General features: G+C 42.1%; 2 protein-coding genes and 2 pseudogenes across 2 annotated transcripts; 3 read left to right on the forward strand and 1 right to left on the reverse strand.

Moving 5' to 3' along the window:
• Positions 1-3,303: 3,303 nt before the first annotated feature.
• Positions 3,304-4,152, reverse strand: LOC133911122 (uncharacterized tatC-like protein ymf16; annotated as a pseudogene).
• Positions 4,153-8,650: 4,498 nt separating this feature from the next.
• Positions 8,651-9,691, forward strand: LOC133911123 (large ribosomal subunit protein uL5m-like). Its single transcript, XM_062353328.1, has one exon. The coding sequence runs from the start codon at positions 8,651-8,653 to the stop codon at positions 9,194-9,196; it is 546 nt and encodes a 181-aa protein (XP_062209312.1). The 3' UTR covers positions 9,197-9,691.
• A 1,118-nt stretch (positions 9,692-10,809) lies between these two features.
• On the forward strand, positions 10,810-16,844 carry LOC133910629 (photosystem I P700 chlorophyll a apoprotein A1-like). The gene is made up of 2 exons (XM_062352959.1): positions 10,810-10,968; positions 14,299-16,844. The coding sequence occupies exons 1-2, from the start codon at positions 10,810-10,812 to the stop codon at positions 15,478-15,480; spliced, it is 1,341 nt and encodes a 446-aa protein (XP_062208943.1). The 3' UTR covers positions 15,481-16,844.
• Positions 16,845-17,885: 1,041 nt separating this feature from the next.
• The window catches only part of LOC133910630 (photosystem I P700 chlorophyll a apoprotein A2-like), an 892-nt pseudogene continuing 69 nt past the window's right edge, over positions 17,886-18,708 (forward strand).

Raw genomic sequence — 18,708 nt, forward strand, 5'->3', positions numbered from 1 at the left:
GCAGTCAAAACTCTCCTCTCCAGCCCCTCTGGCTGGGCCAGAAGCCTCGTCTCCTTTAACTGATTCAAGTGATTCAGTCAAAATGAAAGTAATCTCACAAAAAATAGGATTATCTAAAACCTCGTAAAAATGACAACGCTAAATCGAAGGTCCTTTATTTATATACAACACACACATATTCCTCCCTTACGAACATGAAAATCCAGTGGATGGTTTGGAAGGCTGGAAGAGTGAAGAAAGGTTCTTTATCCCCGGAGACCGGCTTTCATGAAAGCACCTTTGGGCGATGGTTTCTTGATCCTCTCTCTCACTTGAAGGAAGATAGCCACTGTATAAATAGATAGATGTATCTATCTATTTATTTTGGCATCATTTTCAGTGATTTTTTAGGTGGCGACACTAAACCCCTTTTTCTTCTACTTGGTTGCTTAGGTGGCCAAAGTAATGATGATGTGGCAAGCGGTGCCAAAATGCGGGCGTACAGCAGGTGACTCCACAGGGGAATAAAAGCCTTAAATCAAAGGTTTTTGGCTTATAAATGGCTTGACTTGAAAATTCACCAACATTCCCATTTCTTTCCTTTGTGAAAAATGTAGTTTGTATAAACTAAGGGTTAACCTATTTTCAATAAGCACACACCACCTCACTACACCTAAGCATTGCATGCATATGCATCTTGCATATCTGGAATTGTCCCCAAATAGGACAACCTGGTGGGAAGTCTTGGTTGGCATGGTCCAGGGGGCCGAGTCATACTATCCCCAAAAACCCACCACTTGCTGTCAAGTACTCCTCTTAGGAGGGTATACCAAAGTGGGGGTGCATAGTACCGCTTGACCAGTCCGACGTCCTAGAGATGAAGGGCTGGGAGGTAGATTTGAAAGCCCTCATTGCTGTGGGAACCTTAACTTGTCTTACTATAGCCTAAATTCCATCATGTAGTGGCCATAGAACTACTGAAGTTTATTACTACCCAGTAGGATGCACCTGAGCACTAAGCAACACTAAGAGGTGATTTGGTTTTGGTTTTTCCTTAGCATAGGAAAAGATGGATTAGATGCTCTGTGAATGTGTGGCTAAACCTTTCATATCTAGGACGAGACTTGTAGAAATGAATTTGTCTTAACTCTTAGGACCTCCCCTTGAGCTTTGGGCGTAAACTCGAGCAAGAGCCTTTTCCTTTCTTCGCTATGTAAATAGAGGTCCGGAGAGATATTAATTAATGAAATGAAATTCGATTTCAATTGTACTTACCTTTTCCTTTTACTAGTGGGTATCCAACTCATGGACTTCAGTCAGTCGACCTCCTCTTCTTTGTTTACCTTGAATTGAAAGCTTTCACACTCTTTTTTTTATACTTGCTCATAAGAACCCTAGTCCCATTTAGGCACCTCTTTCTGGGGCAGCTGAACCATTGTATGAACCCGATTTTGATCCGCTATTGAATGATTTATCTCCGAGTTAGTCCTTCCTCTCTAGTCCTCTAGAAATTGGGCTTCCTCGCTTAGTAGCTCCTTTAGTTTCCTACTATGTGGGGGTTTGGAAGATGGGCTTGCAGCGGATTCAACTGATCGATTCGCCGTGGCATATAGAGATGGGCGAAGCAAAAAAGGTGTTTTCATGTTCCATTGGTGCTTCTAACTTACCTTTCTTCCTCGAGGGTTGGCTTTGTAGGAGTTGGATGGGATGTCAGACTTTTTCCTCAGCTTTTTGGAGTAGCAGTAGTTGACTTGTATTAAAGAAGAAGAGGCCCATGGTTAAACAACTTGAGTTGCTGCTGTTGCAGCCACCAGAGAGAAGAGACTGAATTGGGACCATCAATCCTCGAAGTTCAAGGGATCTGCACTATGGTTTTATTCATTTTGCTCACTCTTCTTTTTCTGAACCGTTCTGCTTTAAAGAGTCCCTCCTTGGTATGCACCCATGAAAGAACAACTTAGTGCATTTCATCAAAATGAAAGAAGGGATCTCGTTCCTAGAGACCCAGAGATGAATGAAACAGATATTCACTGTTATATGTAACAAGCAAGTTGATATATATATGTCGCTTTTTCAGACCTGACTGACATGTAGGTAGCTTGTTTGTATCTATTTTAAAAAGGCGGGGTTCAAAATGTGGCATTTCTATAAAATGAGTCAACGTCATGCTTATCCTAAACAACCAAGCTCCCCCTTTCCCCTACTTCAAATCAGGCTCTTCTTGACTCCTTTGCGGATTGGATGAAGGCTTTGCGGAATTGTTCTTGTCTTGCCTTGAACTCACGACTAATAGATGTATAAGCCTGGTCATTGCCAGACTTTCTCTTTCTCCATCTAAAGATGCCTCATTTGGTACAAACTTTTTGTCTTCTTAAGTCTGAATGCTGATAGGTGGTTCTGCCTAATTCTCTCTTTTTCTATCTTTGATGGACCAAGCGAGTCTTATAGAATCTTATGCCGACCCCTTTCTTTACCGATCATCAAGGCTTTGACCCTGGCGCTTGATCGCGGGCCTGTGCTTCAGTGAATGGTATGGATCTCTAACTAATGGTGGTAATGTACCATTCCATTCTTTATGCGCTGACTCGAGGTCTCTTCTTTTTCTTTTTGGAATCCTCTACGAGGGGGTTCGATATTCTTTCTGCTAGTCTTTCTTTTTTTAGCCCTGATGAGTACAATTTTCTATTCTCCTATGGATTCTACCGTTCATCCGGGGGCTACCAATTGCTTAACCAACCTGATTTTTGACTTCCTTATAGAAGAATGATAGACGAAAGTAGAATCAAGGGATCTTCTTGGTATGGTTGTAGGTCGACGAGATGTCCAGTTTGTATATATGAGCCTAATAAACAAGCCTATGGGTACACAGTCAACCCGACCTAAAGCTATTTATGAAGAGTGGCGGTCACAAGCATTGAGCACCAATATCTACAAACAAAGCGTGGATAAACCGAACCTGGAGAATCTAGCGTCGGACAGCCAAGCCACTATTTCGCTTTGATCGAACAGAAATAGGATAGAGCTTTAGTACCCGATCGGTATGGGGAGAGGGAGTTTACTTGAGGGTACTGACTTGCCTATACTAAATAAAGGAAGAGTCCGCAAAGCTGAGCTTTTGGTTCGCTCCCCAGGCCTTCAACTCTGTTTGCCTCCTTTCTCTTGCTTGATGGAATAGTTCAGTGCCCGAGCTCCAGCTTTGCTTGCGTTCTTCACTGGCGCTCGCCGGATGTATCATTCATCCTGAAAATAAGGCAAGGAGTCTGCTGTTTGTTATAATCATTACGGGAATGAATCACATATGTTGGTTTAGAATTGCTCAGGAATTCATTGATAGTGACTTTTTTCAGTTCTAGGGGGCTAGTCTACTCCTCTTTTTCTCGATTGAGCCGCTTTCCCTCATTCTACTCGTCTAGCCCTCTTCACGAACTTGTACAATCAATGCCACAAAGATAGCAAACTCGATTATCGAATATATAAGGAAAGGGGCGACGATTTGGCACCAGATATCCGGAGGTGTGGAAAGAGCTGCTGTGATAAGCGGAAAAACCATCAAAAAACGACGATTGCTCGTGAAGGTTTCACAGAAAGACCCCTTGGTTCTGGCAAACAGATCACAATTACAGGTACCTGGGAGCATACCGATGGAATGAACAAAATACGAACAATTAACATAATATTGTCATAGATCTTAGGTTGTAACTTGATCATGAGCGAATTTGTTGATGTTGCACCCACGAAGTATGGAAAGTGCCAAACATTGGGAACTACCCGGGGATGAGTTAGGAACAGGAACAAGGAGAAGAGAGAACCACTTAAATGGAGGAATCTATTGTATTTCTGCCTTTGTTCCCCATAGCAACTGGGGATCGAAAAGCACCAAATTTGATGACTTATTAAGGGAAAGACGAAGTAAGAGCATGCTATTGAAGACGTTGCAACATATGTCGGGGGGGGGGGGCTCCGTTGATTGTGTACGACAAAATACGAGTCCAAAGGTAGGGTAAGAAACGGTTTAGCTAATGGAGAAATTGACTCTTCCGGGAACCAGTAACGGGTAAACCATGTCAAACCAAGACCGATCAATATCCGAACGGAACGGGTTCGAACTTCTCCTAGAAAAGTTTCCGGTGCGAAATTCCATTCATTGAGTAATTCAAAGGATATTTTCGGCATGCGGTCGGTGGGTTGTACTTCCCCCTTCCTCGCTTCCATCCGCTATCCGTTGTGTCATGGCACAGTGTCACATCTGTCAGCCTTGCATTTCTCAATAGGGCTGGCTATCTTCCCTTTTCCGAACATAGATATCAAAAAATGATGATGAATTCCAAGGAAAAATGAGTGAGATAATTCATTCTGTCTAAAAACTCAATTTCTCAATCCTCTTTGTATATGATAATATGTCAAAACAAGTTCGATAGCCCATTCATAACACAAGCAATCCTCTTCCCTTCAACTCGTACCGAAGGCTATGTCCCAGTAAGCATTTCCTCTGTTTCCTTGTTTCCCACCTCTGACCTTCCACTATGACCAGTCCACTAAGTCAGGTATCTCTGAAAAGTCAGATCGTCCTCTTCCCTTCATCAATAGAAGAACTCCAACCATGCTTTCTTGAATCATAAACTATATCATAGATAGAATGGGAATGATCCTTTCACTCAGGTAGAATTTTCTGCACCGGGGCCATTTCTTTCATTGGTTGCTTCACATCACGTCTTTGCCAACGCCTACTCTAGCTAATCTCTGAGATATGATTCGAACAAGCAACTTCCATCGATCTGCTTTTGAACTTCCTTGTCTAACCGAACATGAAGGGGCAGGAAGGCTTATTGACAATATCAAACTATCCCACCGAACCGTATATCCCAACTTTTCGACTTCCGATTCCAGCTTTCGATACACAGAAGGAAAGCCATCCCAACCTAGAGATGAAGCCAACAAACCACTATCTATATTTTATGCCAACCAACCTCGCTAACCCGCGGGCATTTCACCTATCTTTCTTGACTTTCTTTAATATTTCCATTTCTCTCCCTTAGCAAAGTGTATTGATTTTCCGGTTCAAATACAAAATTTCAGTTCGTAATATCGAGTATTCCAAAGATAAGAGTGTACAGGTACCGAGGACTACCAGTAAGGAGCTACCTTGGGGAATGCCGAATTCCCTATTAGGATAGATCTTGACTTCCTGGAAAAGAGTGATAGCGCCCCGTCTCGGGCGAAATCCATGCGAATGCACGGAAAATAGAGGATCAAATAACAGGTTCAATAAGTGGGCTAGTCCTAGCCCTCCATTACGATCATATCTCTCTCCGCAGGTTGAGTTATAGGTCGAAACATTCCCGGTTTGTTCGCTTTTGGTATGAACGACCGAAACATTGCCGAGAAGCAAAAGGTTGATGTCAACAACTCACACTGAATTTCCTCCAGTTCCTCCCTTTTGAGACGTTCGCGATACACCTCCTTCCGCTCCCACAGAAGACCAATAATAGTACAAAGCTCATCAATGAACTTCCTATCTTTCATATCTGCACCACCTGAACCAAACTGATCCCTAAAAAGAACAAGAAAATTCTTATTTGACATTGAACTCACGCTTCGAAAGATTATCCATTTCCTATTGAACCCTACATTGAAAAATTCCCGAGTACAGGACTGACAACGTGAGACATGCATGCGTTTTAGTTCACCGGGATTCCTAATAGGATAGTCCTATCAGGTCAATGGAGTTAGGAGAAATGGTTGAGCTAGAAAGGCGGGAAACTGTTTATGAATATAAGAAGCATCTTCCCAAGTAGCATCCTCTGGTGCTGCATTGGACCATTGAATCAAGACCTGAACTTGAGCATGGTTGCCCTTCTTGCATTTACGATCATACAAGAAAGATGAATTTTTTGAAGGAAAAAAAAGAAAGAAATTGCTAAAAAAAATGAAAATTTTGCCATCGCGATTGGGGCCGCTGTTTTTTTCACCTTAGTGAAATTTAACCGGACCTGTTCATTTTGGTATTTGAGTGTTTTTAATGGGTGATAAAATCTTTCTTTTGATGTCTTGCTAGTTCAATTTTTGACAGGAGCGTGCAGTGTAATTCCATTGATTTTTGGATTTCGATCATATCTAAGATCCTATTTTTTCTGGATTGTTAACTCAATGGTAGAGTACTCGGCTTTTAAGTGTGACTATGATCTTTTACACATTTGGATGAAGCAACAAATTCATCCTCCAGACTCTTGGTAGAGTCTAGAAGACCACGACTGATCCCCAAGGGTAATGAATGGAAAAAACAGCATGTCGTAATAAAATCAATTTCTTATTTTTGAGTTTAGGAATGGAATAAAAAAATTCCGATTTTATGGGTCTAGTGAATAAACCGATAGAGCCTGGCTCCAATTCTGGTAAAAAAAAAGCAACGAGCTTAACTTCTTAATTGGAATGATTCCCCGATCTAATTAGACGTTAAAAATAGATTAGTGCCTGATGCGGGGAAAGGTTGGGTTTTCCTATGAGTGGACCCTTGATTTTTTCTTTTTTTAGAAATCCTAATTATTTTAGATTATGGATTGAAAAGGGATGTTATGGATTGAATGTGTAAAAGAAGCTGTATATTGATAAAGAGACTGTATTCCAAAGTCAAAAGAGCGATTGGCCTACAAAAATAAAAGATTTGTTCTCTTTTGTTTGTAATTAGAACAAACATAAACTAATTGGATAGAGAAGGAGTGGAAAAAGATCTGTGGATTAGATTCCCTTTCTTTCCAGGGTTTGTATTAAAAAAATGCAACACCCTTTCTGACCATATTGCACTATGTATCATCATTTGATAAACCGAGAAATGCTTCTTCTCTCTGATTCAAGTAGAAATACAAATGGAAAAATTCGAAGGGTATTCAGAAAAACAGAAATCTCGTCAACAATACTTCGTCTACCCACTATAAGGTATAAGGATAGGTATAATAAGAATTTTTGGTAAACACCTATCGGCAATCTCTTTTGACTTTTACGGTGAGTGTGAGCAAGAAAGGGGATAGACACGGGTGAAGAAAGCAGACCTGGGGATTTGACTATTCTGTTGGAGTGGCAGAACATAATTGAGTGCCTAGCCCTTCTCACTATAAGGAGACTTTGTTCCTTTCAGTTTGTTGCCCGATGTCACACTTGTCAGTTGGTGAAGATTGAGCATCAGAGGCCAAATGATTGTTATTCCACTTACAGTACCTCTATCGAAGTAGAACAAGTCTAATATTCCAGCCCTAGTTTTCAGGGATTCTATTTCAATCCAAACTCGACACATCTTTCTTTCTATACGAAATAAGTTCGACCATTTTTTCAAAATAGAAACAGAAATGCTATTTAGGAATAGTGCGGCTGCGACGGAACGAATCAAGTGAAACGAGTCCCCCTTATGACATTTTTTCATCCAAGCAAGACCGGTTGTGTTTTGACGATCGCTTGCTTACTAGCTTTCTAGTTGACAGGGACGGGGGGAAGGGGGGATGGTCTATGTAAATTTAGGGATAGGGACGAGTGACCAATTACTATAGCTGACGAGAGGAGAGTTTTGACTGCGAGGGAGGCAGGGGCGCGTCTGCTGGTATCGTATCTGCATTCGCATCTTCTTTGGCTTTTGCTATAGTCTGTTCGTTCCTTCAAGATTTTTGCCTATGGATCTCTCTCTTCAAAACATATCTTTCGGCGCCAGTCTTTCCTGCCTTACCTTAACCCAGCTTTCACGTGGCGAATTGGTATGAGGTTTCAGTGATCATTTTACGGTATTCTTTAAGCTTTCTTGGTCACCGGACAAAGTGAGAACTGCTCAGCTTGCTTTCTTTCCCTAGCACACACTTAGTAGATAGTAGGCACAGGTCCGCTAAGAGCTCATCGAACTTTACTTGTAGAGTGAGACCTGTGCTCGATATGGTTCATTTCAGTGCTCTTTCTCTCGGTATGGTTCACCACATGCCTATGATCGATCTCTCTCAAGCTAGGTTTGGTATCAGTATCGGTGAAGTCCGTCATTCAATTGAAGTGGTAGAGTGGTAAGTGGGCGTACGGTCTATGTATTTCCTATCAGTGGCATTAGTTCCTTTTCATTCTCTAGATAGATGGGCAGAACAAGCTTCTCTTTATATTCTATTCTAGAAAGGATCAAGGGTTCTTAAATCTCCTATTTGTTTGTGCCATTCATTGTAGTGGTGGTGCCGGGAAGGCAGCTTAGCACTCTAGTGCTTTTGAGTAAGGAATTGTAGCATGGGCAGGCAATCTCTTCGATTGATTCCCCTCCAGTCCAGGAATTACTTTCATTAATTAGCCGGCCCATGGAGTGAAATATCGAACTTAACCTATAAATAACTAGTATCTCAAAAAACAAAATAAAAGGCTTTCTTTTAAGCTTGTTAATGGAATTCCACAGGTTTTAAGCTTGTTAATGGAATTCCACAGGAGTCAAGCGCTAGCAAAGAAGAATTGGAAATCAGTCGCTTCCCTTCTGGACTCAAGTCAGCAGAAGAGTGAACTTCATATTAATAGGTAAATCCTACATCAAGCGTAAAGGAAGTACACTTATTTGGATTCGGTGCTTAATAACTCGTACTTGACGTTGGTTTCGGTTCGATCAACTATCCTTTCTGAAGTGGATAGTTCACAGTGCTCATTCTTAAAAAAAAGCGGAAAAGCCATGATGTTTCCACTCCATTTTCATTACAAAGATGTATTACGTCAGGATCTGTTGCTCAAACTGAATCACACCAATGTTATGGAAGTTCCTGGATTGTTTGAAATCAGATTAGTACCAAAAGCAGCCTCTGATTTCATAATCCAATTTGGAAAATTGGCTATGGAGATTTTGTGCGGTCAGAGATTCATACAGACACAAAGGGGCCCTTATTTTAAAGCAGGAAAGTCGTTTCGATCCAATCCATTCTTGGGGTCCGAAAAAGACACTGGATATGTCAGTGACTTTGCACGACAAAGCGTTCTCCGAGGGCATGGAATGTACCATTTTTTGGTCAGAATCTTGACAATAATGTCTATGTTAGATTCTCCAGTCGAAATATGGGAAAACTCCATAAAATTCTTTATGGAAACGGAGTTTTGTGAATTCTCCCCGGAACTGGAAGATCATTTCGAGATCTTCGAGCATATTCGAGGGTTCAATGTGACTATTGTCACTTCGGCAATACAAAAGATGAGACTTTACTACTGTGGAGCGGCTTTTTGCTAAAAGATGAGGGGGAAACTAAGTAAGATGTCAGAGAAGCGAAATATACGAGATCACAAACGTAGATTGCTCGCGGCTAAATATGAATTGAGACGAAAGCTTTAGAATTTTGTAACCCGATCTTCCGTTTGATATGCGGGACAAACATCGTTCTAAGTTGTCCAAGTTGCCAAGAAAGAGTTCAATGGCACGAGTCAGAAACCGAGGTATTTTCACGGGTCGCCCTCGTTCCGTAGTTGAGTTCTTTCGCATTTCTTATATCGTTTTTCGTGGATTAGCATCTCGAGGTTCTTTGATGGGCATAAAGAAATCGTCTTGGTAGCAACCACCAAACCAATAGAACAAAGGTTAGCTCTGCAGCTAGTCCACAAGCAAGGGTTGTAGGTCCATTACCGTCCGGCTCTCGACCGAAACTAACGGAGTCATCCCAACTCTCGGATCAGAGATGCTAACGGGGCAGGAATCGAAGTGGGGGACCTCTCTACCGCACCTCTTATTGGTGGAAGTGCGATTGGCTTTCTTATTCGTCTAAGTAAGGTGCTTCCTGCTTGACCTGAACCGAAGCAAGTCCTTCTTTTATTTAATGATTGGCTCTCATAGCGCTTAGTGTAGTAAGGGCCATCTGCTTTTGCTATCATTCTAAGCCTTCGAGCCTACGCTTGGTTTACGCGAGCAATGAGGATGTGCGTTACGTTACTAAGGCTTTAGGCTTGAGCTCTTGGAGTTGCTTGTTTGCTTGTTGGCAGTCTGCTACCCCCTTGTCTTTGTTAGCGATCGAACCATCTCCACTAGGATCCGGATCTGTCTTATTGACCGGCTTTTAGACTTTGAACTGGCAAGTGGCAAGGTACGGTTGGACGCGCCCGTGAAACCATATGATAATGTAGAATAGGCTAAGCTTGGAGATGAACATCTTAAGTTTATTATTCAAAATATGAAATTTCCTGCTTTTCTGTACTGAACTTCTGGTAAGTATCATCGGTCTTATGGGAATTGCAGGCATAGAATCGATTCTTTGACCGGCTTTGGTTGAGCAACCGCTACATTTCTTGAACGGCAACTGCCTACATAACTTGTCTCCCTCTTTTCCAGGAAGTTACTATCAGACCTAATGTAGTTCTTGGCCCCTTTTGTTAGACCAGTTCCTTTCGGTGCCGAGTTCCTTACAGCCCCAGTACTGTACTGAAGTGGCTTCTTCACTCCAGCACAGAAGTATTCTGGTGAGCCCGATTTGTTTAATGTAGGCCCTCCGTTATGAAAGGAAAGAAGGGATGAGCTTTTCTTTCAATAGTAAGCAGGAAATGCGAATAAGAGAAGGGTAGAAGAAGCGATTCCAAAGACATACAATACAAAAAAAAACGATTCATACTAACCACGGGAAGAATCCATTTCACTTTACATTATAGATTAGTCTGTGCCTACCGAGCTGGAACAAGTCAGAGCTAAAGGAAGAAGATCAATATTCCCAGAACCTAAACAAACAGGAGAGGGCGAAGGAAATAGGTGAGTTGGAGCTGCCCATTTCAACACCCACTCAACTGCAACTGGAACTGGAACTGGAACCTTGCCAATCAGGCAAACAACAGTGTTGTTCTGAAGATGATCGGGATACTCCAATGGAGAATCAGAATGAGGTTGGAAAGGAGGAAAGCCCTTCCGCAGGGGACACCTCCCAAGAGGAAAAGATCGTCCTCCATATGGATGATGACGAGTGGGGGTTCCTCTATCCTATTCAGGAAATCCCCAAACTGAACCTCCCAGAAGGGAGGGCAGAGGTACCAAGTTCACCTACCGTGAACGAAGTTATCGTCGGTCCTTCTAGAGCAAGTTCTTCTAGCCAACCAAGCCATGCAGCAGAAGATAGTGAACCGTCTGGGTCCCAAAAAAGAAAAACAACTCCTTATGAAGTCAGCCTTCCAGCAGAAGTTAGCGATGGGCCCGGCCAAGACCCAATATGCCAACAGAAGAAAAGTATGGTGAAAAAGAACTAGCGGATATAGAAAAAAAAACTCAAAGACAAGGAAATTGCTAAGGTCCTACCGGAGTATCTTGCCAAATTTAATAACGCTTCTAGTGAAAAAGATATTGGAAGAAATTCAACTTCAAGAAAAAACAATCTTTGAAAATACTTATATTTTCCATGTTTTTCACAAAATAAACACCAAATGCCAATATTAAATGACACACAAAGACTAGTGGATAAAGAAGTAGAGGAAGAAAAATTGCATAAAATTATCATAGAGATCTTACGTCACCAAGATGCTCTACCCACTCTGCCTAACCTTTGGGTGCTGGAGCAACAATTAAAGGATCCAGCTCAACGCAAGGCCCTACTGGGTCCTGTTTTTCCAGACGAGAGCTCTGACTAAGTATGGTTGGTTTTATGAGAAATAAGCGGACACGAGGGGTAGTCCGCTCGGAGTAGCCACTTGAGTGGTGAACCGGGTCACCAAAAGTAGCGACGAGATGGAATTCTTTGCTTCAAGTGCTGGTTCGATTCCGGCTCGCTACATAAAATTAAAATAGTGCATCGTGTCAATTTTGTCTTATAGGTTAGGTTCTGCCCGCTTTTGACTCTAGAATATTCGAAAATTAGGCAAGTATTGCACATTGGTGAAAACTTCTTCTGCTTCTGTAAGTAACTGCCTTTGGTTTTTCAAACTCATTTTTTCCCTTGATCCAAAAGGTAGTGCTTCCAAGTGCGTAAGCAATGGACTCCCTGATTTTAGAGGGATTTGGCTTAAGAGAGTGAGTTGGTGGGGGAACGTAGTGTAGTAACTCAAGCCTAAACAGCCAAAGATAGTTCCCGTAAGAATTCCCAGGCGAGTTCCGAGTGGAAATCAAAGCATAAGAGCCACGGCTTTCTTTATTGAATCAGGCACTGAAGTTCCACTTCAACTGGTAGCTCTTTCCCCTAGAAGCCTACTTTCTCTCGCCGGCAAGGGACTTTTTACCTGTGCTGTCCACTTTGCTTTAATGCGTTATGGATAGTCTGCTACTTTACTGACTGTACTTGGTATTCTGGTTAGCAGAGGGAGGCGAAATAAATATTCATTTTTTTAGTACTTTGAAAAGATACAGAGTTGGTTTGAGTGATGATGCTACCAGGTTTGTTTTCTTCAGCAATTGGATCTCTCGTACGTGGTATGCGGCAATTTGAGGGTCTTCTTTGTGAAACAACGGTGGACGGGAACATCTCATTTCTTCGTAGCATACAATCAGTCCTTCCTCGTGTGAGACATCAATGAATGTGGTAAACCAGGTAAGCCTTTGCCCAGCAAAGAAAAGAGCTTCACCAAGCCAATTCGCGAACACAAAGAAGGGGTTTGCTTCGGGCGGTGGTGTCCTTCGGACCAAGCCTTGGGACAACTTGCCCTACCTGTGCCACTCGCCTTTGACGGCTAAGGGTCCACAAATTATTAAGCACTGACTTCGCTACAACGAACGATGCTCTGAAAGCATTAAAAGCATCATTGATGCCTGTCCTTGTATTGAAGATTTACTTAATATTTGGTTTTTATAACACTCTTAATGGTAGCACTGAACTGCTGATGCGTCTTCTCTCCAACTTCAGAATTATAGGTAGATGCCTTGGCATAGGATGAAGGAGGAGATGCTCCAGGGTCAACATTTAGACTATTGTTAAGCGAACTTCCTAATCCAGTTACGGAGCATTGGAGCCCAATGAATGATATGGCGAACCTGAAAGCGATACGAACTTTCGATCGATAGTTACTCTAACAACCGAAAAGCGGGGACCGAGCTTAGAGAAAGGTAGATAGAGCCGGAACTAGCCCTTACTTACCCAAAACGCCACGGATAGGATACACAATCATCATTTGTTAGGACTTTTTGGGGTAAGTTCTTTGGCTTGGATAGGACATTTAGTTCATGTCCATCGCCCAAAGGTGCTTTCACGAAAGCCAGACTCTAGGGGTAAAGAACCTTTCTTCACTCTTCCAGCCTTCCAAAACATCCACTGGATTCTCATGTTCGTAAGGGAGGAATATGTGTGTGTTGTATATAAATAAAGGACTTTCGATTTAGCGTTGTCATTTTTACGAGGTTTTAGATAATCCTATTTTTTGTGAGATTACTTTCATTTTGACAGAATCACTTGAATCAATTAAAGGAGACGAGGCTTTTGGCCCAGCCAGAGGGGCTGGAGAGGAGAGTTTTGACTGCGGGAGAGGCAGGTCCAGGTAACGGGGAGAATCCGCTAGGCTGAGGTTCAAAAAAAATCTTCCAAAACTTTTTCTTTAGAGATAGAATTCCTCCCGAGAACACACGAAACAAATATATGAACTAGGTAAATAGAAATGGAAAAGAGATGTTTCCAATTCATCACAAAATCAAAAGCTTTTTCTACATCCATACGATCTACTTTAGTAGATTGATATTGCCCATATAATGAAAGCAGATCTTGGTCCATGGAGTCCCAAGAAGGTTGAAACTCCAACCTGTCCGATGCTTTTTCGGCCAAATAAATAGAAAAGTGGGACCAGCACAATGAGCAAGCTGTGCGAAAAACCACTTCTTTTTTCCGGTTCCGCAACAACTTGGGCGAAATGGGGTTCTACCGGGAAACCTTGGTCGAGTTTTCGACCTTGGTTACTGGTCAGCAACTGGAATGGAATGAGATAAGAATCTCTGGAGATCTTTCCTCTCCACTTACTCATAACAGGCTTTCCGTCTGTATAAGACTTCCTCCGAATGGCATAATTGTCCTGTCCTATTGACACCTCGATCTTTAAAGAAAACTGACTCCTCCTTCTCTTTTAGGATTTGATTGTCGTTGGTCCTTTTTTCACTAATGATCTCACCATAGTAGTTCGCGTGAGGGACTATCTTTTCTATCGCTTGCTTTTCACTCTCAAGACAATAGTCGGTCTCTCTATGCTATAAATATAAGCAAAGCGCATGGCGCTGAAATTGAAGAAAGCTCAATAAACACACACGAACACGATGCTGGGCATAGCATAAATGAGACCACTGATCATTTTGCTTGACCTTTTTCGATGTTTTTTTTGGGTGACTCACCAACTGACCCAGTAGTGATCGATGACAGAATGGTACAAACAAATCAAAGTCGTTGGATTTGGTAGTTCTCCATTGACTTCTCTCTTTATCCCTTTGCATATGTTCCTAAATGGGTGTGCACCTCCAGATGGGCAGGGGCCGGCCATTTCTCTAGAACAATAGCTAAGGGCCCTGATACTACCACTTGGATCTGGAACCTACATGCTGATGCTCACGATTTCGATAGTCATACCGGTGATTTCGAGGAGATCTCTCGAAAAATCATTAGTGCTCATTTCGGTCAACTCTCCATTATCGTTCTTTGGTTGAGTGGCATGTACTTCCACGGTGCCCGTTTTTCCAATTATGAAGCATGGCTAAGCGATCCTACTCACATTGGACCCAGTGCTCAGGTAGTTTGGCCAATACTAGGGCAAGAAATTTTGAATGGTGATGTAGGCGGGGGTTTCCGAGGAATCCAAATAACCTCCAGGTTTTTTCAGATTTGGCGAGCATCTGGAATAACTAGTGAATTAAAACTCTATTGTACCGCAATCAGTGCATTGATTTTTGCATCGTTAATGCTTTTTGCTGGTTGGTTCCATTATCACAAAGCCGCTCCCAAATTGGCCTGGTTCCAAGATGTAGAATCCATGTTGAAGCACCACTTAGCGGCGTTATTAGGACTTGGGTCTCTTTCTTGGGCGGGACACCAAATCCATGTATCTTTACCGATTAACCAATTTCTCGACGCTGGGGTTGATTCTAAAGAGATACCACTTCCTCATGAATTTCTCTTGAATTTTGACCTTTTGGCTCAACTTTATCCAAGTTTTGCCGAAGGAGCAACCCCCTTTTTCACCTTGAATTGGTCCAAATACGCAGAATTTCTTAGTTTTCGTGGAGGACTAGATCCAATAACCAGTGGCCTATGGTTGAGCGATATTGCGCACCATCATTTAGCTATTGCTATTCTTTTCCTGATCGCTGGTCATATGTATAGGACCAATTGGTGTATTGGTCATGGACTTAAAGATATTTTAGAGGCTCATAAAGGCCCATTTACAGGACAAGGACATAAGGGTCTCTATGAAATCCTAACAACGTCATGGCATTCTCAATTATCTCTTAACCTGGCTATGCTAGGCTCTACAACTATTGTTGTAGCTCATCATATGTACTCTATGCCCCCCTATCCATACCTAGCTACTGACTATGTACACAACTTTCCTTGTTCACACACCACATGTGGATTGGCGGATTTCTAATAGTCGGTGCTGCTGCACATGCAGCTATTTTTATGGTAAGAGACTATGGTCCAACTACTCGACACAACGATCTATTAGATCACATCCTTAGACACCGTGATGCAATCATATCCCACCTTAACTGGGTATGTATATTTCTAGGTTTTCACAGTTTTGGCTTGTACATTCATAATGATACCATGAGTGCTTTAGGCCATCCCCAAGATATGTTTTCGGATACCGCCATACAATTACAACCCATATTTGCTCAATGGGTACAAAATATCCATGCTGACGCACCTGGCGTAATAGCTCTTGGTGCAACAACAAGTACCAGCTTAACGTGGGGAGGTGGCGAGTTAGTAGCTATAGGCGGCAAAGTCGCTTTGTTACCTATTCCATTAGGAACCACTGATTTTTGAGTCCATCACATTCACGCATTTACTATCCATGTGACTGTATTAATACTTTAGAAAGGTGTTTTATTTGCTCGCAGTTCCTGTTTGTTACCTGATAAAGCAAATCTTGGTTTTCGCTTCCCTTGCAACGGGCCTGGGCGAGGGGGAACATGTCAAGTATCCGCCTAGGATCATGTTTTCTTAGGTCTATTCTGGATGTACAATGCAATTTCGGTAGTCATTTTCCATTTCAGTTGGAAAATGCAGTCGGATGTTTGGGGTACTGTAAGTGATCAAGGGATAGTAACTCATATCACAGGGGGAAACTTTGCACAGAGTTCCATTACGATTAATGGTTGGCTCCGAGATTTCTTGTGGGCACAGGCATCCCAAGTAATTCAGTCTTATGGTTCTTCATTATCTGCATATGGTCTTTTTTTCTTAGGCGCTCATTTTGTCTGGGCTTTCAGTTTAATGTTTTTATTCAGCGGCCGTGGTTATTGGCAAGAACTCATTGAATCTATCCACGTTTGGGCTCATAACAAATTAAAAGTTGCTCCTGCTACTCAGCCTAGAGCCTTGAGCATTATACAAGGACGTGCTGTAGGAGTAACCCATTACTTTCTGGGTGGAATTGCCACAACATGGGCATTCTTCTTAGAGAATTATTGCAGTAGGATAGTGGCTAGGAGGATTTGAAAGGCATTATGGAATTAAGATTTCCCAGGTTTAGCCAAGGCTTAGCCCAGGACCCCACTACTCGTCGTATTTGGTTTGGTATTGCTACCGCACATGATTTCGAAAGTCATGATGATATTACTGAGGAACGTCTTTATCAGAACATTTTTGCTTCTCACTTTGGGCAGTTAGCAATAATCTTTCTATGGACGTCCGGAAATCTGTTTCATGTAGCTTGGCAAGGAAATTTTGAATCATGGATACAGGATCCTTTACACGTAAGGCCTATTGCTCATGCGATTTGGGATCCTCATTTTGGTCAACCCGCCATGGAAGCCTTTACTCGAGGAGGTGCTTCCAGTCCAGTGAATATCGCCTATTCTGGGGTTTATCAGTGGTGGTATACAATTGGATTGCGCACCAATGAAGATCTTCATACTTGAGCTCTTTTTCTATTATTTCTTTCTACGCTATCCTTAATAGGGGGTTGGTTACATCTACAACCCAAATGGAAGCCAAGCCTTTCGTGGTTCAAAAACGCGGAATCTCGTCTCAATCATCATTTGTTAGGACTTTTCGGGGTAAGTTCTTTGGCTTGGACAGGACATTTAGTTCATGTCTCTATTCCCGGATCCAGGGGGGAGTACGTTCGATGGAATAATTTCTTAGATGTATTACCCTATCCCCAAGGGTTGGGTCCCCTTCTGACGGGTCAGTGGAATCTTTATGCCCAAAACCCTGATTCGAGTAATCATTTATTTGGTACCACTCAAGGAGCGGGAACTGCCATTCTAACCCTTCTTGGGGGATTCCATCCACAAACACAAAGTTTGTGGCTGACCGATATTGCTCATCATCATTTAGCTATTGCTATTCTTTTTCTCATTGCCGGTCATATGTGTCGAACTAACTTCGGAATTGGGCACAATATCAAAGATCATTTAGAAGCACATACTCCTCCGGGGGGTCGATTAGGACGTGGGCATAAAGGCCTTTATGATACAATCAATAATTCGATTCATTTTCAATTACGTCTTGCTCTAACTTCCTTAGGGGTTATTACTTCCTTAGTAGCTCAACATATGTACTCTTTACTTGCTTATGCATTCATAGCACAAGACTTTACTACTCAAGTTGCTTTATATACTCATCACCAATACATTGCAGGGTTCATCATGACAGGGGCTTATGCTCATGAAGCTATTTTTTCATTAGGGATTACAATCCGGAACAGAATGAAGATAATGTATTGGCAAGAATGTTAGGCCGTAAAGAAGCTATCATATCTCATTCAAGTTGGGCTAGCGTCTTCCTAGGATTTCATACCTTGGGCCTTTATGTTCATAACGACGTAATGCTTGCTTTTGGTACTCCAGAAAACAAATCTTGATCGAAGCTATATTTGCCCAATGGATACAATCTGCTCATGGTAAGACGACATATGGGTTCGATATACCCTTATCTTCAACGAATGGCCCTGCTTTCAATGCAGGTCGAAGCATATGGTTGCCCGGATGGTTGAATGCTGTTAATGAGAATAGTAATTCGCTTTTCCTAACAATAGGACCTGGAGATTTCTTGGTTCATCATGCTATTGCTCTAGGTTTGTATACAACTACATTGATTTTTGTAAAGGGTGCTTTAGATGCACGCGGTTCCAAATTAATGCCCGAAAAAAAGGATTTCGGGTATAGTTTTCCTTGCGACGGCCCAGGGCGCGGCAGTACTTGTGATATTTCTGCTTGGGACGCGTTTTATTTGGCAGTTTTCCGGATGTTAAATAACATTGGATGGGTTGCTTTTTATTGGCATCGGAAACACATCACATTATGGCAGGGCAACATTTCACAATTTAATGAATCCTCCACTTATTTGATGGGATGGTTAAGAGATTACCTATAAACTCTGCACAACTTATCAATGGACATAATCCTTTTGGGATGAATAGTTTATCGGTATGGCCTGGATGTTCTTATTTGGACATCTTGTTTGGGCTACTGGATTTATGTTCTTAATTTCCTGGCATGGATATTGGCAGGAATTAATGGAGACTTTAGCATGGGCTCATGAGCGCACACCTTTGGCTAATTTAATTCGCTGGAGAGATAAGCATGTGGCTCTTTCCATTGTGCAAGCAAGATTGGTTGGATTAATGCACTTTTCTGTGGGTATA

This window comes from Phragmites australis, chromosome 3, assembly GCF_958298935.1.
Source record: "Phragmites australis chromosome 3, lpPhrAust1.1, whole genome shotgun sequence".
NCBI lineage: Eukaryota > Viridiplantae > Streptophyta > Magnoliopsida > Poales > Poaceae > Phragmites > Phragmites australis.

Coding starts and splice junctions, on each gene's coding strand:
- LOC133911123 (XM_062353328.1), top strand. CDS start 8,651: ATGATGTTTCCACTCCATTTTCATTACAAAGATGTATTACGTCAGGAT.
- LOC133910629 (XM_062352959.1), top strand. CDS start 10,810: ATGGAGAATCAGAATGAGGTTGGAAAGGAGGAAAGCCCTTCCGCAGGG. Junction 10,969..14,298: donor TCCCAGAAGGGAGGGCAGAG/GTACCAAGTTCA, acceptor TGGATTTGGTAG/TTCTCCATTGACTTCTCTCT.